The 24,648-nt window shown below is 49.1% G+C and overlaps 2 protein-coding genes across 2 annotated transcripts in view; both read right to left on the bottom strand.

Moving 5' to 3' along the window:
• Positions 1-7,388, bottom strand: part of SAMM50 (SAMM50 sorting and assembly machinery component) — a 43,320-nt gene extending 35,932 nt beyond the window's left edge. Inside the window, exons 1-3 of the mRNA XM_004379996.3 lie at positions 7,263-7,388; positions 2,461-2,571; positions 1,015-1,116 (exon numbers count right to left, since the gene is read on the bottom strand). Coding sequence (XP_004380053.1) covers positions 1,015-1,116; positions 2,461-2,571; positions 7,263-7,283 — 234 coding nt within the window. The 5' untranslated portion in view covers positions 7,284-7,388. The remainder of the gene's footprint in view (positions 1-1,014; positions 1,117-2,460; positions 2,572-7,262) is intronic.
• An 8,635-nt stretch (positions 7,389-16,023) lies between these two features.
• Positions 16,024-24,648, bottom strand: part of PNPLA3 (patatin like phospholipase domain containing 3) — a 48,123-nt gene continuing 39,498 nt past the window's right edge. Inside the window, exons 6-8 of the mRNA XM_023734518.1 lie at positions 22,691-22,823; positions 17,479-17,583; positions 16,024-16,112 (exon numbers count right to left, since the gene is read on the bottom strand). Of these exons, the coding sequence (XP_023590286.1) occupies positions 16,085-16,112; positions 17,479-17,583; positions 22,691-22,823 (266 nt within the window). The 3' untranslated portion in view covers positions 16,024-16,084. The remainder of the gene's footprint in view (positions 16,113-17,478; positions 17,584-22,690; positions 22,824-24,648) is intronic.

Raw genomic sequence — 24,648 nt, 5'->3', positions numbered from 1 at the left:
TACCTCTGGAGAGTGGGCTGGATGGGGTTAGTCCTGGTTACCTCCGGAGAATGGGCTGGGTGGGGTTAGTCCTGGTTACCTCCGGAGAGTGGGCTAGGCGGGGTTAGTCCTGGTTACCTCTGGAGAGTGGGCCTGGGGCTTGGTCAGCAAGAGGGAAACGTGTATGGACATTTCCTTCACATCTTTCTCTACCATCTTTTTTTTTTTTTTTTTTACTATCTTATATATAGTTTAATCGTTTAAGAAACATACACCTTTTTTTTTTTTAAGTGGGAATGGTCAACGGTGCCAACCACTTGTGAAAGGTCAAGCGAAAGGAGGACTGGAAAGAGCCAGCTAGATCCGGCCACGAGGAAGCTGGTGCTCTTTACCCAGGCATGCTCCATGTGGCTGCAAGGGCAGAAGAAACCCACAGAGGAGAGAGAGAGTGGCAATCCAGGCAGGCGACTCGCCGATTAATGGAGGGGGGTGGAGGGGGCCGATGGAGTTGGGGTGCAGCTGGGGAGGGGTCACAAACTAGTAGCTCCTCGCAGGGTTGGTGAGGCCGACCGAGAGAGCAATGGAGGGTGCTGGGCACAGGGCCTGGTGCAGAGGGCTGGTGGTCAACAGCATTGGCTGCTAGGAGGAGGCCGCGGGTAGTTTAAGAACACAGGGTTGGACTGGCCTTGGAAAAGAGCAGACCCTTCTTCCTCTGAGGCACGGAGACAAAGAGCAGACCCTTCTTCCTCTGAAGCATGGAGACAAAGAGCAGACCCTTCTTCCTCTGAGGCACGGAGACAAAGAGCAGACCCTTCTTCCTCAGAGGCACAGAGACAGGAGGGAGGTAAGGGCGGATGCAAACACGCTTGAGTTTGTGGGAGGCACAGGGAATCGGGGGTTCAGCTCTGTGAGGTGAAGGCAAGGTCATCAGTGGAGAGGCCAGGGGCGGGCTACACAGTGGTTTGAGGGGACAGGGAGACCCGCAGGCTCATCAGAAGGGAATGGAAAAGAACACCACGTAGAGATAATACTTACATCAATAAGGTTTTTAGCTTTAAAAACATCTCCAATTTCACACATGATGATATCATCTTTAGTCCTTCCAAGTCCATCAAAATGAACGTGTTGAACCACCACCTAAATGCAGCAAGGGGATGCTGATCATTAAATACGACACAGGGTCGAGATGAGGCATCGAGACTAGAGACAAATATCTGAAATTCACTTCAATCTATTTTTTTCAAGTTTAAGGACCCATTCTTCTTACTTCTGAACTGTTTTCTATTTATTTTTCATGCCTTTCCAAAAGAACCAGCCACCTGGACTTCTCCTTCGCTAGGTCCGCACTTCCTGTGAAGGAAATCTACAAGTCTCTCCAGCCAGACCATGACCACGGTGGCCCTGAACACAGGTGTCCTCAGAGGCCCCCTGCTCTGCCTGTCAACGTGCACATTTAGCTAGCTATCTTCCGTGGGTTTCGCCATAGTATGAGAAACGCTTCTTCAAAGAGCCTCTGCCTTCTCGCTGGAATGTAAACTCTTCAAGAGAAGAAACTGCTTCCCCACTGTTCATAAAAACCGCTTAGCATAGAGTAAGGACTCCATAAATGCTTATTTCATTCATTCATTCAATAAAAATGGACTGATTACCTAGGAGCCAGGTACTGTTTTCAACACTGTGGATATAGCAGTGAACAAAACATAAATCTCTGTCCAAATGGAGCTTATGTTCTCAAGGGGGGAGAAACAGGTAACGTGTTTTGTATAATAAAACCACAGCCATGAAGTCAATTCCGAATCACAGCAACCTTACAGGACAAAGCGGAACTGCCCCATAGGGTTTCCAAGGCTGTAATCTTTACAGAAGCGGAATGCCACATCTTTCTCCCTCGGAGCAGCTGGTGAGTTTGAACCGCTGACTTTTCGGTTAGCAGCCGAGCACTTAACCACTGCACCACCAGGGCTCCCTCATGTTGTATAACAGGTGGTGATAAAGCAAGGATGGGGATAGGGAGTACCAGGGAAATCTGTACTTTTTAAATTATAGGTGATCAGAGGATGCCTTATTGAGAAGACCTTCATTAAAGAATTAATGAAAATGTGCTTACATTTCTTCAGGTGTATTTAAATTTCAGGGGCAACAAAGTTTAGAAAAAGTGGCAGTTGAGACCCAAGGTCTTTTTTCTGGGTGCAAGAAGCAGAAGTATAAACTTAAGTATAATCTGAGCTTGTCTTTGAACTACTTTTTGTTTATAACACAAATATAAAAATGTGTTTGCCTAAGCCTCCCGCATAAATAATCATCAAGGAAAAAGCTATTTCTCTAAAACCAGAAACTATTTTTCTAAGTCACCAGTCTTTTGGAAATTTAGTTGGTTACAAACTCTTCTTAGATAAAAGTACTGAAACAGGTTCATCTAATGGATCACTGAACTGAATGCTTCTAGTAACACCTATACCAAGGCCAGCAGCAGATACTCACATCTTTGTTCTCCAGAATTTCCTGTTTCGCTTCAGGTTCAACTTCAACAAATTCAGCTTCTTCTCCTAATGCACCAAAATCAGGTCCACCGACTGGGAGAGGCTCCAAACTCTGAGAGGGAGGAGGGGGGACCACAGATCAATAAAGCCGTGACATAAAAAAACCAGTCTGTGGGTTTTGTCTTTAGATGGAGCTCCAGAACATTCACTACGGGGGTTCCGTGTGCGGAGTGGAGGCAACGGCAGGATAGGAGCAGGAGCACAGGGCAGATGTAAGCTGCTGTTAACAGGATGTTCCTGGCTCGGCACTGAACTTGTCGGTGTTCACTGTATCATTAAGATTCTCCATATTATAATAAACAAAGATAAAAACTAATTAGCTAAGAGTCATACATGAAACTATGACGACGGTGTGTCACGAACCAAGGACACCGGAGGCCCATTTAAAGAAAATAAATAGAAATAAGGTGCCACAAAGACATTTACAGGGGGTGGGGGGACAAAACCTTGCTTTCCTGTTATAAAAGTATCTTGATTTTTGGAATCGAAATGGGACAGCTACACTGACAAACTAAATTACCAAGAAAACATTTTGTTCTGGGCCTTGACAGATTTTTTCAGTTAAGAAAGTTCTGTTCACACACTACAAAGAGCTATGTATGCTCATAAAATGGGCCAGGAAGCTGTCAGTCCCCAGCCTGAACTGACACCATCTCAAAAGCTTGAAAGCATCTTCTGAATAAGGATTCCATAGGCTACACCAGATTTAGTACTTCCAGGGAGACATAACGATAGTAGAAAATGTATACTATATCTCACATATACTTAAATATGACCAAAACTAAAAACCAAACCTGTTGCCATTGAGTCGATTCCGACTCATAGCGACCCTATAGGACAGAGTAGAACTGTCTCATAGGGTTTCCAAGGAGTGGCTGGTGGATTTAAACGGAACTGCCGATCTTTTGGTTAGCAGCTGAGCTCTTAAGCACTGAGCCACTAGGCTCCTATGTATGACATAACATATAACCAAGTCTGGGAAACATTGTGCTAACCCGCATCTGGCTGTTTCCTTGCTTCACTAGCTCCCTACCATTAAACATGTTTAAAAGTGCACAGATGCACGACATGAACATAATCAGTATCACTGAATTATACGTGCAAAAATGGTTGAATTGGCAAATGTTATGTGTATTTTTACCATAATTTTTTTTTTTTAAGTGCAGAGATGTGTTTGACATCTGTGGTACGTGGAGCCATGGGGACACTCGACAGCCTCCACTAGCACACCTTCACACTGTCACTAGTTCTTTGGGACGGTAACTGGCCTGACGGTGTCATGTCCCTCTTTCCTTCCCTGCCCTAAACGATTCCAATGGCCCTCAGAAGTGCTGATAGGGATAGAATCCAACTAGATTCCTCAGCAGGGACACAGAGAACTTCACGGTAAGTCCCTCGTCTGCTACTCCAGGGTTGATCTCACCACTCCCCCGACCCTCACATCCATGCTTCTGCACACCTTGTCTCCCCTGCCCAGAATAATCATTTTTCCCCTCTGCAGCTGCGAAGATCCACCACAAACGTCATCTCCACTGTGAGCCACTCAGGAGGGCCCAGCCCCTCCTACACAGGAACGTCTCCCAATCCTAGGAGTCTGTGACCTCCTTGGGCGCGCCTCCTTTCTCCTATCTGTATCTGCCCCAGCTTGTTAGAAGTGCTCAAGAAATACTGGTGGAATGGATGAATGAATGGAGTTTTTTGTGGTTGTGTCTTCATTGAACACCTATCGCCTGAGTACTTATCATGTGCCAAGCACTGGGCTAAGAGCTGGGAATACAGCAGTGCACAAGACTAGTATTTACATAATAAAAGTTTACATAAGTAAAAATAAAATAAATGAAAAGTAATATATTTACACAAATAGAAAAGAAGCTAATGCTGGACAAAGAATATACGATTCCTTATCAATATCCTCTCATTTTTGTTGTGTAATATTTTAAAAATCGAATCATTATTCTCAGCAAACAGTGACTTTACCTGCACCATTTCACCAACATGCTTGTTTGTAAGTTTATACAGTACAAAAAGTGTACTGAAGTTGTGGAGGCTGTGCGTGTGGAATACACGGTACAGTCAGGAATATGTGCACATAGTCATTCCTCGTAATCTGAATGCTTAGCAAACATGTTTTGCCTGGGCACAAACTTCATAATCCATTACGCTAAAAAAAAAATCCCATTACCGTTTCTAAAGTCTCAAAGTACAAAACAAGGTTCACCAGAGACCTGTCGGACCTATTTGTATTCTTTAATCTGAAATTTAGACCTTAAGTTCAAGAGATGGTGTCTTTGTGGTTGCTCAGGTACACCAAAGCTTAATGTCCTAAATGAACTGTTTTACTAATATAGATTCATTCATCACCAAATATCATTAAGAACCTACCATGTGACAAACACTTATAAAACGCTCCTTCTTCTCACAGAATTTATATTGCAGTGTCTGGAAGAGCAGGTAACAGATAAGTACTTGATAAAATCAGTTAAAATAAGTCTTTGGATCTAGGCTCTAGCCTTTAAGCAGACCAATCTACCAATCTGTCCACAGGTTTTTACTGAGTTCCCCGTGCCACGCACTGTGCAAGGCGGGGGGACAGGACATAAAATCAACTTAATGAGTTATGACCAGCATGTTTAAAGGGATACAGACTAGACTCAAACAGAAAATATAAAAATACATAACGCATATCAATGGTACATATTTTTTCACGAAACTTTTTTCTCTTGTGGTGAACACACATACCAAAACACCCGCCTACACAACTTCCACGTTCCCAGTTTAATGACATCACTTACATTTTTCATGTCCTGCCACCATCATTTCACACAACTTTTACTTCACGTATACACAGGAATACTAGGTAGCAAACGTAAAATGTTTTCTTATTGTGAATCCTGATCGAAAAAGTTTGAAAATGAGTGGCTAGTGGGATGTGAAATTAAGGACTTGTAGACAGTCTCACACACACACACACACACACACACACACACACACACATTCTCTCTTTTTCTCTATATATATATCTACATATATATATCCCCAGCACTTAAAACAGTGCCAGGCACCTAATATGCCATCAGTAAATATTAGTTAAATAAATGACGGAATGCTTACTTGGTTAAGATGCTACAAGAGATGTTAGCCAGGTAAGATGCAGTTCCCACTGTAACATCTAGAAACACAGAATCTAACAGGATAAGACAAAAATGCAAACAGAGCAAAAACATGGCAGAATACAAATGGCACCACAGGAAAAATGCCAAGAAAACTGGCAGGATATCCAAACGAAGGGAGGTGAGAAAAAGCCTGTAGGAAGTGGCGTGAACTGCGAGTTCTAAAAGACAAGACTATTTTGACAGCTAAAGATGGAGGTGGGGTGGGTGATGGAGGAGGGAACTGTGTGCAACAGCACAGTCCAGAGGTGGGCAGACAGCGATGGTGTTTGACATGAACGAGAGCTATGCGAAGAGGCACCAAGTCCAATTCCCGATGCCAGGTCACAAGTCTGTACTACATCCCTGTGGAAGCCACTGGAAAACTTCTGAACAGGGCAAGTGAAACAATCTATGCTGCGGAAGAAAAGCAGTGATGAGGTTGGGAATCAGGAGGTCTGAGTCTAGAACATTCTGAGGCTCCAATGGCATGACCTTGGGCAAGTAACTTTCATCCTCTGGCCCTCACTCAAGGCTATCATAAACGAGAACATTTGGCAAGGAATTAGTAGGAGCCAAGAACCAAAGTTGTTGGATGCTGTTGAGTGGATTTCAACTCATGGTGACCCCATGCTACAGGGTAGAACTGTCCCACCAGGTTTTCAGGCTGTAATCTTTACCGCGGAGCCCTGGTGGCATAGTGGTTATGAGCTCGGCTGCTTAACAAAAAAGGTCAGCCAGCAGTTCAAATCCACCAGCCGCTCCTTGGAAACCCTACGGGCGGTTATACTCTGTCCTATAGGGTCGCCATAAGTTGAAATTGACTCAACCGCACACAACAACAATCTTTAGGGGAGCAGATCGCCACGTCTGTCTCCGGTGGAGCCGCTGGGTGGGTTCGAACTGCCCACCTTTCGGTTAGCAGCCAAGCGCTTAATTAAGTATTTTATATGCATTATGTCTTTTAATTCTCCCATACCTTGTGAGGAAGGTATATACTATTACTACCTCCACTTTAAAAAGAGAAACTAAAGCAAAGAGAGGTCCCATCTTTGCCCGGTAAACACGTCTACCTGACTCCTAGGTGGGCCTGCACTAGAAGTCCTCAAAGATTGTTCCTGCTCTAGGAATCTAGGGTGACTCCAGCAAAGGCTGGGCAGGGAGACGGGACAAAGCGACCAGTGAGATGCGAAGACACACAAAACGGCTGAGAGCGAAGTCAAGTCAGAGAAAAAGAACTTTTTACATGCTGCTCCAGGACTTTACGGAAAGTTCACTAGAACGTTCTGGGCCACTGACTCGCTGAGTGACCCTGGGCAAGTCAGGTCCCTCCTCGGAGCATCAGTTTCCTGCTCGGGTCCGCGACAACCACTGACCCGCGGCGACGTCTTTGCGGCCTCCTTCATTCGGCCGCGGCGGCCCGCTTGGGGGCGCTGCCCGCGGAAGGCCGGCCCGTCCCAGTCCCCTGCGGGCCTCCGGGCCCCGCCGCTCTCGACGCTCCCTCCTCAGGAGAAGCGCGGGCGCACCCCGAGAGCGTCTCCCCGCGGGCCCGCCGCCCAGGGGCAACACAGCCTAGGGTCACTGGGCCTCTTACCCGGGCATGCACCGTCCCCATGGCTCCCTCTCGAGCCGCCGCTTTGCAGAGCACTCGGCGGGCTGAGGGCAGAAGACGGGTCAGCGGCGGCGGAGGTCAGCGCACCTCCCACAAGCCCCCAGACGCGGCGCACCGGGGGCGACCATGATGCCCCGCCTCCGCCCCGCCCCCTTAGCTTCTGCTCATTGGTCCCCATGAGCTCATGACCCGGATCTTTACTCAGACGCCGGAAGCCCGGGGGGGGGGGGGTTGCTGCTTAGAGACGGCGCAAGCGCAGAGCGTCCAAGGACACAGGGAAAGCCTTGGCGCACGTGTGGCTGCTCTGCGTGACAGTCGGCCCGGAGCCAGGCACCTGGAGTTGCGGCTGGGAGAAGTCAAACCACCCGACGACTCATTGTTCTAGGCCTTCACGCAGCTCTCTCCTTTTACCCTCCTGGCACCCCGACCCAGCGTAGGACTTCTCGCCACATCTGGCCCGCAGCAGTGGATCTCGCCGCCAGCATCTGGAGCTGCATAAACCCGGACTGGTGCCCTGGGTCCTCCTCCGGGGTACACGGACCTGCTAAAGTCCTTGAAGCCCCCGGGGCTCAGTTTCCTCCTTGGTAAAGTGGAGGTGGTGGTCGTAGCTACCTCACAGGGTTGGATTGAAGGGCTCGTGTAGGAGAAAGGGTATGTAAAATCGCCCCTTGCAGTGCCTGGCACTTAGTAAGCAGAGAACGTTCGCTGCTGTCGAATTGATTGCGACTCAGACGACCCTATAGAGTAGAGTAGAACTGCCCCATAGAGTCGCTATAAGTCGGAATCGGCTCGAGGGCAACAGGTTTGGTGTTTTTTGTTGTATTTTTTTTTTTTTTAATTCGATTGCCTCATATGGATGTGAAAGTTGGACAGTGAATAAGGAAGACCAGAAAAGAATTCATGCATTTGAATTATGGTGTTGGCGAAGAACGTTGAATATACCATGGACTGACAGAAGAACAATTGAATCTTGGAAGAGGTACAGCTAGAATGCTCCTCGGAAGCGAGGATGGTGAGACCTTCGTCTCGTGTACTTTGGACATGTTATCAGGAGGGACCAGTCCCTGGTGAAGGACATCACCCTTGGTAAAGTAGAAGGTCAGTGAAAAAGAGGAAGACCCTCAAGGAGATGGACTGACACAGTGGCTACAATGGGCTCAAGCATAGCGACAATTGTGACTATGGCGCAGGACTGGGTAGTGTTTGGTTCTGTTGTACCTGGGAGCACTATGAGTCGGAACCCACTCAACTGCACCTAACAACAAACAACAATTCATTTCACTACAATCAGTAAATATTAGTGAGGACCATCTAGGTATTTGGATGGGGGTCAGTGACATAGGTGAACAGGACAGCCTTGGGGCTTGCTTTTTGGTGGGAAAACAGCCCCCTCCCCCCAAAAAACAATACATAATAAATAACAATCACACACTGTGATAAGAGTGATGAAAGAAGCCTAATAAGAGAGAATGAGAGAAGAATTCTCCGTATTACGGAGGGTCAAGGTCCCAGGGTGGGGCAAACGGTTGGCACTGGGCTGCTGACCGAAAAGGTTGGTGGGTCAAACCCACCTAGTGACGCAAAAGAAAGGCCTGGCAATCTGCTAGGTGACATGGGATCACTGTCTTAGTCATCCAGTGCTGCCACAACAGAAATACCACAAGTGGCTGGTTTTAACAAAGAGAAGTTTATTTCCTCACAGTCAAAGTAGGCTAAAAGTCCAAATTCACGGTGTCAGCTCCAGGGGAAGGCTTTCTCTCTGTCGGCCTTCTCATCGGTGTTCCCCTGGACTAGGAGCTTCTCGGCGCAGGGACCCCGGTCCAAAGGACGTGCTCTGCTCCTGGCACTGCTTTCTTGATGGTATGAGGTCCCCCAGTCTCACTGCTCTCTTCTGTCTTTTATATCTCAAGAGATTGCCTCAGGACACAGTCCAGTCTTGTAGATCAGGTCCTGCCTTACTAACACAACTGCCACCCATCCTCCCTCATTAACATCATAGAGGCAGGTTTACAACATACAGGAAAATCACACAATACCAGGAATCAGGGCCCAGCCAAACTGATACACACATTTTTGGGGGGATGTAATTCAAGCCATGACAATCACCATGAGTCAAATCAACTCTGCAGCAACGGGTTTGGGTTTTTGTTTTTTGCTTTTTTAAATGTACAGTCGTTACAACTCCCTCTCGACAACAGGAGCATCGTTATTTCAATTCACCCTCTGTCCCTCTCACCCCAGAGACCCTAAAACTCTTTTCCACTTAAATAGCTCCACCCTAAGCCTCCAACATCCCTGCGGTAAATTTTCAAAGCCTAGATTCCTCTTCTTGGCTGGAAAAAGGCAGAACCCAGCAGCTGCCAGGCCCTGGTCTTTCTCCTACTGGGCACCTCGTGCTGATTTCTTCATCTGTCCTCCCACGTAGACTGTCAGTCCCACAAAGGTAGAGGCCCAGTCTAGTTCATTGCCCTGAGCCCAGAGCCTAGCACAGTGCCTGGCACCATGCAGGGAGCTTGCTGAACGGAATAACTGCTCTCCTGTCCAGACTGGAGGAGTCCTAGTGGTGTAAATATTAAGCGCTCAACTACTAACCAGAAGGTTCACAGTTCAGACTCAGAGGCACCTCAGAAGAAAGGCCTGGTGATCTTCTGAAAGGTCACAGCCTTGAAAACCCTATGGAGTGCGGTTCTACTCTGCAACACGTGGGGTCGCCGTGAGTCAGAAGCGATTCCACAGCAACTGGCTTTAGCTCTGAGTAGATGCCACCCATCCCAAAGACAGACTTGAAAACTGGGAGGTGTAATATAAAATCACAAGTTCTGCTTTATGAAAACAGAGTTCTCTTACGACAGTAAGAGTGAATGTTAGAAGCCTATGTACAGAAATAAATCAAATAGTCCTTAATGCCTATGGAGCCCTGGTGGTGCAGTGGTTAAGAGCTCAGCTGCTAACCAAAACGTCAGTCATTTCAATCCACTAGGTGGCAATGGGTTTGGTTTGATTTTTAATGCCTGTAGCTATGCTTTGAACAATAACAAACCTTTAGAAGTAGCTTGTTTTGTTTCCCATATTTGTATCTAGGCGACCAGGCTTATTGACGCCGAAGAAGGGCTGGTTCCACTGTTTATTAACTTCACCTTAAAACTTACTCTTTAAGAAAATAATCGAGGATTAGTGAACGTGCCTTGTTTCCACGGCTTCAGAGGGCTTGTTACCGCGGCTCACTGATCCTGTGATTGTTGTGTGATTGTTTAGCAAGGTTTCTGTTTGAACTTTGATACTGTTTTAACACATACTGCCCTCTTAGATTTATGTATTCTGAATTAATTGTGGACCAATCAGAAGATGTATTCAGAGTTCCTGATAAAATCGTATATAAACACCCTGAAAAATCTTAACTCACTGGAGCACTAACTCACTTGGTGGTAATGTGCTATCCCATTTGCAAATTGTCTATTGAACCTGCAGAGCAATCTGTTAATGGTGTTCTGAGGTGTTCATGTTGGCAGAGGGAACCCGCCTGCCTTGCTCATCTCTATGTTCCCAGCACTCAGTACAGCTCCCGGCTCCTCTCCGCGTTCCCGCTCATCTTTATGTTCCCAGCACTCGGTACAGCTCCGGGCTCCGCTCCGCGTTCCCAGCACTCAGTACATCTCCCGGCTCAGCTGTGTTCTAGCACTCAGTACAGTTCCCAGCTCTGCTCCGCGTTCCCAGCACTCAGTACATCTCCCGGCTCAGCTGTGTTCTAGCACTCAGTACAGCTCCCAGCTCCGCTCCGCGTTCCCAGCACTCGGTACAGCTCCCGGCTCCGCTCCGCGTTCCCAGCACTCGGTACAGTGCCCGGCTCAGAGAGAGGAGGAGGCAGGAAGGGCATCGCAGAGGTGTGGGGAGGGACACAGGGTGGATGCAGGCAGGCAGGAAGCCTCCCACGACAGGAGAAAGGTGTGCAAACTGTGCAGAGCCAGGCCTGGGGGACGGTTGAGGTTTGAGGCGGAAGGAGCATGCTCTGCGAACTGTTCAATTCAATCCACACACTGTAAATTCGCTGTGTGACCGCAGGCCAGTCACAACCTCTGTGGGTGTGGGTTTTCTCCACTACAAAAGAATGGGATGGGATGCTAAGGACTGCCAGTTCTATAAACGATTTTAAAAATCTGTTTAGATTTCATGGTAGGAAGTGACAGGTGCTGGGTCTCTGCAGTCTTTGAGCGTCATCTCGGATAACCATTTGCAAGTGAAGCACCAACACGAGGTTCACTCCCGTCTAGTGGTGACAAACCAAAACCGAACCTGTTGCCATCGAGTTGATTCCGACTCATAGCAACCCTATAGGACAGAGTGGAACTGCCCCATAGGGTTTTCAGGGAGTGGCTGGCGGGTTCAGACTGCTGACCTTCTGCTTAGCAGCCTAGCTCTTAACTACTGTGCCACGAGGGCTCTTGAGCTTTATGGACAGATCTGCTGGGTTTCAGTCTTGGTTCTACCACTTCCAAGCTGTGCAGCCTTGAGCAAGGTATGTACCTCACTGGGCCAGAGTTTTCTCTCTTGTAAAATGGGGGTCAGTATGAGTCAGAATCGACTCGATGGCAATGGGTTAACAGTATCTACCTCTTAGGGTTGCTTTGCAGATTCAGTGAGTTTATGTAAAGGTGTGCCTGGCACCAAGAGCACACTCACCAAGGGTTAGCTGTCTCTAGCAGGGTCACACACGGTGGACAGGTTTCAGAGGAGCTTCTAGACTAAGACTAGGAAGAAAGGCCTGGCAATCCAGTTCCAAAAATTAACAATGAAAACCCTGTGGATCACAATAGCAGACTGTTCAATATAGTGCTGGAAGATGAGCCCCTGGATTGGAAGGTACTCTACACAGTGGCTGAAAGCTACATATTAACAGCCAAATGCAGTGGGGCAGGCCCCACAGCAGAAGGTCTGCCAGAGGCAGGTAGGCCCAGCTCTCCCCGAAGCCAGAGACCTGAGGCCTGCTCCGAAGATGCTCCTGTGGAGTGGCGCGGGCAAGCCCTGGGGAAGAGCCTGGAGCCTGGATGCTGAAGAGCCCGTGAGTCTGGGGTTCCAGAGGAAGGAGAGAGTCCAGGAGGAGGGTCTAGATCCAGCCGCCCCGTGAGGGGACGACAGGGAAGGCACCTAGGCTGTGGCAGCCTGGAGGCCACGGGTGACTTGGAGGGCAGCTGGGGGGTCCTGGGGGGAGCCAGGCTGCCATTGACCGTGGACGGTGGAGCCAGACGGTGAGCCTGCAGGGCAGCTGGTTCTCAAGGAGCTTGGCTGTGTCAGTCTCCTGGGGCTGCCGCAGCAAAGCACCACAAAGTGGGGGCTAAAACAACAGAAACTTATTGTGTTTAAAAAAAAAAAAACCCTCCCCCCGTCTAAACTTAACTCTTAACCCTTCACAGAAATGAAAAACTCGTGATAAAGACAGTTCTGGGAAAATTAAATAATCAGATAAGCCATAGAATGCAGACATGCAAACTAATAAACCAATCCAAGCCGCCTCCTGCCAATTAAGTCAATGACAACCAATCATTTTAAATTTCCCTCACAGTATGTACCGTATATATTGTTGTTAGGTACCGTCGAGTTTGTTCCGGCCCATAGCGATCCTATGAACAACAGAAGAAAACACTGCCTGGTCCTGCGCCATCCTCACAATCCTTGTTACGCTTGAGCCCATTGTTGCAGCCACTGTGTCAATCCATCCCGTTGAGGGTCTTCCTCTTTTTCGCTGACCCTCTATGAAGCATGATGTCGTCCTTCAGGGACCGATCCCTCCTGATAACATGTGCAAAGTATGTGAGACCAAGTCTTGCCATCCTTGCTTCTAAGGAGCATTCTGGCTGTGCTTCCTACACAGTTTGTTCTTCTGGCCGTCCGTGGTACGTTCAATACTCTTCACACTGTATTTAAGCCCATCAAAATTGTAATGTGACCAGCTCCTCCCTTCGAATGTGTGCTCCTTGCTCTCCAATGGTTTTTTCCCCTGCCCAATGAAGCCTTTTAATACTACTTGACTTAGTGATCAGATTTCTTGTTTCAACGGCTCTGGAGACCAGAAATCTGAGTTCAGGGTGTCAGCAGAGCCATCCTCCCTCCAAAGGCTCTAGAAGGGGATGCTTTCTCCCATTTTCTGCTAGCTTCACGCATCCCTTGGCTTGAGATGTATCTTCACATGGTTGTCTTCTCTCTGCATCTCTTCTCTTTTATAAGGATACCACTCAGATTGGATTAGGACCCACTCTACTTCAGTATAACCTCCTTGTCTTAGTCATCTAGGGCTGCTGTAACAAAAATACAAGCGGATGGCTTTAACAAAGAGAAATTTATTCACCCACGATTTAGGAGGTAGAAGTCCGAATTCAGGGCGCCAGTTCCAGGGGAAAGCTTTCTCTGTCGGCTCCAGGGGAAGGTCCTCGTCATCTATCTTTCCCTGTTCTAGGAGCTTCTCGGCACAGGGACCCTGGCACGTTCTGCTCCTGGCTGTTTTGGTGGTAATGAGGTCCCTTTCCTCTCTGCTTGCTTCTCTCTTTTATATCTCAAAAGAGATTGACTTAAGATACAACCTAATCCTGTAGATGGAGTTCCTGCCTCATTAACATAACTGCCTGTAATCCTGCCTCCTTAACATAGAGATTAGGATTTATAATAGAATAATCACATCAGATGACAAAGTGGTGGACAACCACACAATACTGGGAACCATGGCCTAGCCAAGCTGTCACACATTTTTGGGGGACACAATGCAAACCGTAACACTCCTGTTAACTGATACCGTCTTTAAAGACATTATTTGCAAACAAGATCATGTTCACAGGTGCAGGTATTAGGACTACAGCATATCTTTTCAGGGGACACAATTCAATCCACAGAGTACCTAGGTGATGCAAATGGTTTATGCGCTTAGCTGCTAACTGAAAGGCTGGAGGTTCAGGTCCACCCAGAGGTGCCTCAGAAGAAACGCCTGATGATCTACTGAAAAATCAGCCATTTAAAACCCTATGGAGCGCAGTTCTACTCAGGCACACATGAAGTTGCCTTGAGCCGAAACTGACTTGAGGGCAGTGGTTTGGTTTTTAATTAAATCCATAACACTGTGGTTCCTCAGAAAGGATGCAGAGATAGGGAAAGCTTTTTAAAAATAACTATTACGAGTTCTTTTTTTTTTTTTTTTAACTTTTTTTATTGTACTTTAGATGAAGGTTTACAGAGCAAACTAGTTTCTCATTAAACAATTAACACACATATTGTTTTGTGACACTGGTTGCCAGCCCCACGATGTGTCAACACTCTCCCCTTCTCGAACTTGTGTTCCCTGTTACCAGCTTTCCTGTCCCCTCCTGCCTTCTCATCCTTGCCCCTGGGCTGGTGTGCCCATTTAGTTATGAGCTCTTTTCTGATTATTAAATATATGTTGATCATAAAAATTTGGAACACATATATAAGCACAATGAATAATCACATCATGACAGCCACTGTGAATATTTTGGTATACATCCTTCCAGTCTTTTTTCTATATATACACAAATAGACATATACACACATATTAAGGGAGTATAAGCCAAGTTCAAGTTGCAGGGCTTCAAGTTTAAGGAAGGCTGAAGCTTCTGTTGTAGTGGGCTCCAGTCTGGGGAGGCAGGATGACTGCTCTGCTCACTGTTTTTTTAAGGCTGATTCCATTAACATTTCACTGATTCACAGGACACATATACAACCAAAACCCAAAAAACCAAACCCATTGCCGTCGAGTCGATGCCAACTCATAGCCACCCTACAGGACAGAGCAGAACTGTCCCGTAGGGTTTCCAAGGCTGTAAATCTTTATGGAAGAGGACTGCCACATCTTTCTCCTGCAGAGCAGCTGGTGGGTTTGAACCGCCAACCTTTTGGTTAGCAGCCGAGCGTTTTAACCACTCAACAGATGATAAAATTCCCTCACATTTTTATAAAAACTAACCAATATTTTAGCTGGGTCGAAAAAGTGTCCTAAAAGGTACATACTTCATCTCACTTAACCCCATCTGAGATGAGACATAGGGGGTTCAGTGGTAGAATTCTCACCTCTCACACGGGAGACCTGGTTCGATTCCCGGCCAATGCACCTCATGTGCAGCCACCACCTGTCTGTCAGTGGAGGCTTGCTGTCGTGCTGAACAGGTTTCAGGGGAGCTTCTATGCTAAGATGGACTAGGAAGAAAGGCCTGGTGATCTACTTCTGAAAATTTGCCACTGAAAACCCTGTGGCTCACAAATGGCCCTGTCCCTTTGTGCATGCTTGGGGTCCAACTTGACAGCAGCTAACAACAGTACAATTTTAGTACAGAGGCCAGAATTCTGTACACCATGAGCACCGGGTCAGCCAATGGCCTGGGGATGTAAATGCCCCAGGTGGGAAGTTGGAGCACCTGGGAAAGGATTTCCTAACGTCGTCTCTTGGAGTGACTCTGAGACTCTTGTCTGTTGGAAAAGCAGGGAAGGTGGAGGCCCCCCTGCCCTGGAAGGTGCTTGGATTTGAGGATGGAGTGCTGAGTGGCCTTGGCTTTGACCCCTGCGGGACAGTCCACAGGATGGGCGTCCAGACCATGGAGGAGAAGAGAGGCCAGCAGTGTCTGTATCCAGGCCATGGAGGAGAAGGGAAGCCGGCAGTGTCCGTATCCAGGCCATGGAGGAGTAGGGAGGCCGGCAGTGTCTGTATCCAGGCCGTGGAGGAGAAAGGAGGCCAGCAGTGTCTGTATCCAGGCCATGGAGGAGAAGGGAGGCCAGCAGTGTCCGTCGGGCTCGGCTTTGCAAAGGGAAGCCTATTGGCTGCTTGCTGGAGCTTGGGATCTAAACACATGGAGAGAGCTGGCTTAGTGGTCGTTCCTGCTGCTTGGGGGTCCTCAGCCACAGCAAGAGTGGACTGCACGGCCGGCATGGAGGGCTGGGATGGCTGTCCCCTCACTGCCTGGATGCCTCCCACTGGCCACTCCCATCAAGGTGCCTCTCCTGACTGCCTCCCCCAGCCCTCGGAACACAGGCAGGCCTAGGGCTGGCACTCACACCTCCTTCTGTCCTGGAGCCCGTCCCACGGGTCCTATGAGACCAGGCCTTCTACATCTCGCCTGGGCCACTGAAGCAGCCCTCTTGGTGGTGACCCCGCTGTGACCCACCCTTCACACAGCCCCTGCGGCCGCCTGCCCAGTGCAGCAGGATGCTGCGCTCCCCGGCGCCAGTCCTTCCACGTCTACCAATAGCAGCAAAAAGGCCCATCTCCAGAGAGCCCCCGGCGCGCCAGGTGCTGGGCGAGGGGCCCCGATGAGGCCTCACAGAGCCCCGTGGGGACGAGCCCGCCCCACTGAGCAGGAGACGGAACCAAGGCGCTGGTTTTCAAGAGCAGGGTCAGTCTTTGTAACTGGAACAGGACCTTTGTGCGCTGCATCCACAGTTTTCAGAATTCAGCGTGCAGCAGCATCACCCGGGCCATTTGTTAACCATGCAGATTGCCAGGTTCCACCCCCAGAGACTGTGATTTTGTAAGTCTGAGGTGGGGCCCTGGAATCTGCATTAACAGGCACCCTGTGTGCATGCATGGACATACACATACATGCACACACATGCATACACGCACGCATATGCACACACCTACACGCACATACAAGCATGCACACACATGTATATACAACTTGCACACGCACGCACACACACACGCATAGACATACACACGCCTGTGCGCACGCACGCTCTGAGAAGCCCTGCCTGGCTCCTGCCTCTCCCTCCTCCCTAATCTCCCTCTCTTTTCCCCACGCCCTGCTCCCTCCTCTGCTGCAGGCACCCAGGGCTCCTTCAGCAAACCACAAGCCCTGACACTCCACCTTCACCCTGCCCCACCTCCCCCTGCCTGATCATCCAGCTCTCTCCTCCCCTGCCATCAGAACTAGGCTTGAACGGATGCCTCCTCCAGGAAAGCTTCCCAGCCCTCTCCTCCAGGCCCCACTGCACCCTCTGCGGATCCCGATGACAATTCTCAGCAGATACACTGGGACATGGATTCACTCATTTGCACCCCCCCCAAGACAGGGCCTCCCTCCACCAGAGGACAAGCCCTTTGCCACCTTCTCGGAGCTCAGCAAAACGTTTTTGGAATGCTGCACGTGGTCTGATCAGATAAGAGGGGTGCCCGCCTGGCCCACACATCCATAGCCAAAATATTTACCTGGAAGTGGGGAGCAGACACGTCACCACTCGATAACAGACTCGGGAAGTCACCCACAGCAGCCACTGCAGGTCATCGTAAATATCCGGGGGCCACATCAGCAGTCTGCAGGGATGAAACCAAGACCATCACCACCCAGATGCACACACAGCAACACACAGACGCACACAACAGAGAGACACATAGACCCATGTAACACACTCAGACACACAACACACTAACACACAGACACAACATATGTAACACGCAGACACACACCAACACACAACATACAGACACACAGACACAACACGTGTAACACACACAGACACACAACATACAGAAGACACACAATACACACACAGACAAGACACAGACACACAACGCACACACAAATACAACAGACACACAGACGCAACACGTATACCGTATGTAACACAGACAACACATAACACCCAAAGACATACAACACACAGACACGCAGAAACACACGACACCCACCCACACCCACACAGACGAACGTTCCCCATAAGAGCGTACAGACCGGTCAACAAACAAAAAGAACAAAACAAAAACTAAAAACCCGAAGCAAACATCTGGCAACACCCTTGGTCGGGTAAGCTGAGAGTGTCACTCCTAACTCCAATTGGAGAGCCCCCAGAAGGGGGGGTCTGCGATCCGTTCCCGTAAAGATCACAGCCTAGAAAACCCCGTGGGGCAGTTCTTCGTCACATGGGGTCGCTATGAGTCCGCGTCCACTTGACAGCACACAGCAACAACAAATATATATGATATTTGACATTTCAACAATCGTCACACGCACAGCTCAGTGACATCATCTGTTCCCAAATGACACAACCACAGAGCTCAGTGTCCCCCCCGTAACCACAAATCTACTCTGGTCTCTGTGCATTTGCTGAGTCCAGACAGCCCATCTAAGCGGGGTCGTACGCGATCTGTCCTCGCTGCGTCTGTCTTCACTCAGCATGGTGTATTTTAGGTTCCTCAAGTCGTAGCAGGTATCAGGAAGGTGAGGCTGCTTTTGATCCAGGAAACCTCAAGGGATTTATACGGGAATAAAAGGAAAGGCCTTGGTTTCCCAGGTTCTACCTGTCCCAAAATGTCAGCTGACGGAACGTTTCTTGTGGTGGAGACCCCAGACCACTAAGTTGGGTGTGAGCCCAACAGAGGAGGCTGTGGGGAAGGGCTGACCACCACTGTCTACAGATTCCCAGCCGCCCAGACATAAAAAGGATCCCACGTTGCAGGCTTCGATAAATGCCGAATCCAACCTCAACCCAGGGCGAGGGGAGTGTGGGGGCAGGAGGCTAACTGTGGGGGTGGGGAAGGGGTATGGGAGGCTCGCCGAGAACAGCACTGAGCTGGACTCTACAAGATGGACAGAAGGCTATGCCAGACTAACCTGCCTGCCAGAGAGAAGGCAAACACCGAAGGAGAGCTGGAGAAAGCTGAGGTCAACAAATGCCCAGGATTCCAGAATGCACACGAGGGCCTGCCTCCTCCCAGCAGGAATAACACCCTGAAATCAAAGCCCAGCCCTACAAGAAATGAGTCCCTGAGTGGCACAAATGGTTAGGCGCTCAACTACTAACTGAAAGGTCGGCAGTTCAAATCCATCCAGAGGTGACTTGGAGACAGGCCCGGTCGTCTGCGTCCAAGAAGTTGCTGTGTTGTTAGGCGTCATGGAGTCGATTCCGAATCACAGTGACCCCATACACAACAGAACAAAACACTGGCCAGTCGTGCGCCATCCTCACAACTGTTGCCGTGTTTGAGCTCACTGTTGCAGCCACTGTGTCACTCCATCTCACTGAGGGTCTTCTTCTTTTTCGCTGACCCTCTACCAAGTATGATGTCCTTCTCCAGGGACTGGTCCCTCCGGATAACATGTCCAAAGTACGTGAGATGAAGTCTCCCCATCCTCACTTCTAAGGCGCATTCTGGCTGTACTTCTTCCAAGACAGATTTGTTTGTTCTTCTGGCAGTCCGTGGGATATTCAATATTCTTCACCAACACTGTAATTCAAAGGCATCCATTCTTCTTTGGTTTTCCTTATTCACTGTCCACCTTCACATGCATATGAGGTGACTGAAAACACCATGACTTGAGTCAGGTGCACCTTAGTCCTCAAAGTAATATCTTTGCTTTTTAACACTGGAAAAAGGTCTTATGTAGCAGATTTGCCCAATGCACTGCATCGTTTGACTTCTTGACTGATTCTTCCATGGGTGTTGATCGTGGATCCATGTAAAATGAAATCCTTGACAACTTCAATCTTTCCTCCATTTATCATGATGTTGCTTACTGGTCCAGTTGTGAGAATTTCTGTTTTCTATATGTTGAGGTGTAATCCATACTGAAGGCTGTAGTCATTGATCTTCATCAGTAAGGGCTTCAAGTCCTCTTCACTTTCAGCAAGCAAGGTTGTGTCATCTGCATAACACAGGTTGTTAATAAGTCCTCCTCCAATCCTGATGCACTGTTCTTCTTCATATACTCCAGCTTCTGGGATTATTTGCTCAGCAGACTAATTGAATAAGCATGGTGAAAGGATACAACCCTGATGCACACTGTTCCTGATTTTAAACCATGCAGTATTCCCTTTTCTTAGTCATCTAGTGCTGCTATAACAGAAATACCACAAGTGGGTGGCTTTAACAAACAGAAATTAATTTTCTCGCAGTTGAGGAGGCTAGAAGTCTGAATTCAGGGTGCTGGCTTTTTAGGGAAAGCCTCTCTCTCTCCGCTGGCTCTGGGGGAAGGTCCTTGTCTCTTTGAGCTTCTCCTCCTGGATGATCTTCGTGTGGCTTAATACCTCTCTTCCTCCATCTCTGCTTGCTCGCTTGCATTTAATCTTTTATATCTCAAAGGAGATTGACTCAAGATATACCCTACACTGATCCTGTCTCATTAACATAACAAAGACAACCCATTCCCAAATGGAATTATAACCACAGGCACAGAGGTTAGGATTTACAACACATATTTTTGGAGGACACAATTCAATCCATAACATCCCTTGTTCTGTTTCAACAACCGCCTCTTGGTCTACATACAGGTTCTGCATGAGCACGATTAAGTGTTCTGGAATTCCCATTCTTTGCTATGTTATCCATAACTTTTCATGATCCACATGGTCAAATGCCTTTGCATAGTCGATGAAACACAGGTACACATCTTTCTACATCCTGCTTGGTAGAGTGGAGGGTCAGCAAGAAAGAGGAAGCCCCTCAACGAGATGGATTGACACAGTGGCTGCAACAATGGGCTCAAGCATGACAACGACTGTGAGGACGGCACAGGACTGGGCCGCGTTTTGTTCTGTTGCACACAGGGTCGCTATGAGTTGGAACCGACTCAGCGGCACCTAACAACAACAAAACATGGACTGTTGTGTGGTGATGAAGAAGCCCTAGTGCCCCAGTGGTTAAGAGCTTGGCTGCTAACCAACAACAGCAACACATCTTTCTGTATTTTCTGCTTTTAGCCAAGATTCATCCGAAAGGTCACAGCCTCGAAAACCCTATGTAGCAGTGGCACTCTGCACACATGGGGTCACCATGAGTTGGAACTGACTTGATGACAGCTAACGAGAAGGAGAAGTGATAAATCTGTAGCAGTAAGGAGAAAGGAGGTGGCTTGGGCCGGGGATCACTGCGGAGCAGAGACGTTAATGGATTACTGGACTACTGCCAAGCAGAGACATTAATGGATTACTGGACTACCGACAAAGGGAGTGGGCGGGCTGTCAATGAAGCAGGCAGAGCAGGAATGCTTCGCCACGCCAAAGCCCAATAGCTCTTCTCCGGAGAAACCAACCAACATTCGGGGTGCTGGAAAAGCTTCTCATAGGGAGGTGGCACCCCCAAAGAGACCTCCTTCCTGTCAGCCACTGTCTAACCTCTCCCACCAGAGGGAACTCTGCCAGGTGACATACCTACCGCCTCTCGCCTGAGCTCCCTTGAAGGAGCGACCTGGCTGGAAGCCAGGCTGGTCTCACCCCAGCAAAGGAACCTAGCCCCATGGTCCTTTGGGTCCACATGACACAAGGACTGCCAGGCGCATGAGGAAAACGAGTAGCATGAAAGAGAAAGATGAAGACAAACAGAAGCATGGAGTCAAGCAGAAACAGCAGAGAGAATTGCTGACTGTGACTCATATAAACAAAGGATGACGACCCTCCACTATGCAAGCGTGATTTCAAAGGGTAGCAGGCACACGGCGAGATATCAGTCAGCAATGAAATGAGCTATCAAGTCACAAAAAGACATAGAGACCTCTTAAATGCACACTGCTAGGTGAAAGAAGCTACCTTCCAATTCTCTGACATTCTGGAAAAGATGAAACCATAGAGTCACCTTGAGGACTAAGGTGTGTCTGACCCAAGCCATAGCGTTTTCAATCACCTCCTATGCATGCAAAAGCTGGACAATGAATAAGGAAGACCGAAGAACTGACACCTTTGAACTATGGTGTTGGCGAAGAATATGAATATACCATAGACTGCCAGAAGAACGAACAAGTCTGTCTTGGAAGAAATACAGCCAGAATGCTCCTTGGAAGTGAGGATGGCGAGACTTCATCTCACGTACTTAGGACATGTTATCAGGAGGGACCAGTCCCTGGAGAAGGACATCATACTTGGTAGAGAGTCACCAAAAAAGAAGAAGACCCTCAACGAGATGGAGTGACACAGTGGCTGCAACAATGGGCTCAAACACAGCGACGACGGTGAGGATGGCGCAGGACCGGGCAGTGTTTCCTTCTGTTGTACCCAGGGTCGCTGAGAGTCAGCACCGACTCAATGGTGCCTGACAACAACAACAGCATTAAAAAAAAAAAAAAAGGAGGGGGGAACAGGCCTGAGACCCTGTCTAGGCCTGGCCCTCCCACTAGCTAGCTCTGTGACCTCAAGAGCTGTGACCACCCCTCTCTGGGCCTCAGTTGCCCCATGTGATAATAAGCAGTGGAATGGATACTGTGAGAGGCTCCTGCCAGCATCAGTCACTAGGTAAGCATGAGTCTGCACCTGGTTACAGGCACACGAACGAAGATGGAGGGCAACTGTCGGGGTGTTCTGTATTGACCAGAACTTCGGGAGGGCAGGGACTCTGTCCATCCTGCTGTCTATGCAGCCGGGCCCTGGGTATCATCTCACTGAATCGCACACTTGGCCCATGAGGAAGAGACAAAGTGACATAAGGCTCTCACTTTTGGACGACAGCGATCGCGGACTCCACAGGCAGGGTACAGGGCAGCATAAGATAGGATATTATCCTGACGGGCAGAAAGTTGCAAATCTTGCTCGTGCATCCACGTTTTTCTTTAATGGCTTCCCGCAGTGCTGAAAAATAGACATTGTCCACTCTGTGTAAGAATTATCCCCACCGCCAGCATGAAAACCAAACCACTTTAGCCCGTGGTGCTTGCAACATCTATGAAAGACACAGGGTTTCCGATGAACAACTCTCTTTTACATCAACAAATATTTTTGGAGGAGTTCGCAAACTTCTCTCACAAATAAACCAAGCCCAAACCAGGTGCTTTTGAGTCAACTCCAACTCATGACAACCCCATGCGTGGCAGAGTAGAACTGTGCTCCATAGGGTTTCCAATGGCTGATTTCTCCGAAGTAGATCACCAGGCCTTTCTTCTGAGGTGGCTCTGGGTGGACTCGAACCTCCAGCCTTTCGGTTAGCAGCCGAGTGCGTTAACCATTTGCATCACCCAAGGGCTCCTTCTTGTCCTCTGACTCCACTCAGTCACCAAGGCAAGTCTGTCCCCATCCACTGCGGTGTGGTCTCCTCCACCTCCGCCCACTCCTTCCAACCACCGCCCCGCCCCGTCATCCAAAAGGCCCTTCTGCCTCATAGGTTGGTCCCGCTCAGTCAAACACTCAGTGGATTACTGGAGTCAGCTGCACGGTTGAGGTCACAGTCCTGCAGACCGCCAAGTCAGCCCAGGACTTCTGACACCAAAGGCAAGGGGCTAGGGTGCAGCCACAAAGTTAGACAGAAGAGTCCACCCTCACTTCTGACACCTGCTGCTAGTTCGGGGGTCCCCAAAACCCTCATACTTCTGATAATTCGCTGGAAGGACTCACAGAACTCACTGAAAGCTATCATTAATAAAATAAACAGTTGCTGTCGAGTCAGTTCTGACTCATGGCAACCTCACGTATGTTAAGAGTAGAACTGTGCTCCATAAGGTTTTCAATGGCTGATTTTTGGAAGTAGATTGCCAGGCCATTCTTCCAAGGTGCCTCTGGGTGGACTCGAACCTCCAACCTTTGGGTTGGCAGTGAGTGCATTCCCCATTTGCAACCACCCGGGGACTCCATGGACACTCAGTGACTCTAACAAACACCTCGTGCCTGATGAGCTTCGCCTCGCACCCCTGAACTGGATTCGGTCTCCTTCTCCCTAGAACCCACATCCTTTTATGTCCTTCTCCAATGACCCTCTCATGATGCTGCAAGATGATCCCTAGACAGCTCTTGGCGCTCATCTACTGGAGTGTTGGTGGCTCGGGGGTGAGGGGTCATGCCTGATTCCCAGTCACCGTCTCCAAATGCCAGACACAGACTGCCCTCGGATTCATCTATCTGTCCGTCCCATACTGGGTGACATTATAAAATGCACCACCCTTCCGTGGGGACTCAAAGCTTTGGGTTTGGGGAAGGGGGAGCCGGGAGCAGCATCATGAGAAAGGAGGTTTTGTGGGGGCAGCAGGAGAGAATGGGGGCTGCAGAGGCATCGGAGGAATGTGTGGGTCTTAGCAGCAGAGTGCCCCTGAGTCAGCGTCAGGGGACAGTCAGACGGGAGCAGAGCCGGACTTCTGGAGTCAGGAGCGAGGACTCTGACCTGGAATGGGCTCTGCTGGAGGCTGTTTCCCTTCTGGCGATGGCCTGTGGGAAGGGAGCTCAGCAAGGCACCTGGATGGGTGGGAGGCCTGTGCTGGGAGGTGGTGGCCAGGGACCCAGCCTATGCCAGGTGGGAGGTGGTGGCCCAGCACCCGCCCTGTACCAGGTGGGAGGTGGCGGCCGGGGAACCGGCCTGTGCCGGGTGGGCGTTGGCGGCCGGGGACCTGGCCTGTGCCCGGTGGGCGTTGGCGGCCGGGGACCTGGCCTGTGCCGGGTGGGAGGTGGCGGCCCGGAACCTGGCCTGTGC

The sequence above is a fragment of the Trichechus manatus genome, unplaced genomic scaffold, assembly GCF_000243295.1.
Source record: "Trichechus manatus latirostris isolate Lorelei unplaced genomic scaffold, TriManLat1.0 scaffold00069, whole genome shotgun sequence".
In the NCBI taxonomy this organism is placed as follows: domain Eukaryota; kingdom Metazoa; phylum Chordata; class Mammalia; order Sirenia; family Trichechidae; genus Trichechus; species Trichechus manatus.
The sequence above is the reverse complement of the archived record's forward strand: the minus strand, read 5'-3'. Positions and strand labels throughout refer to the sequence as shown.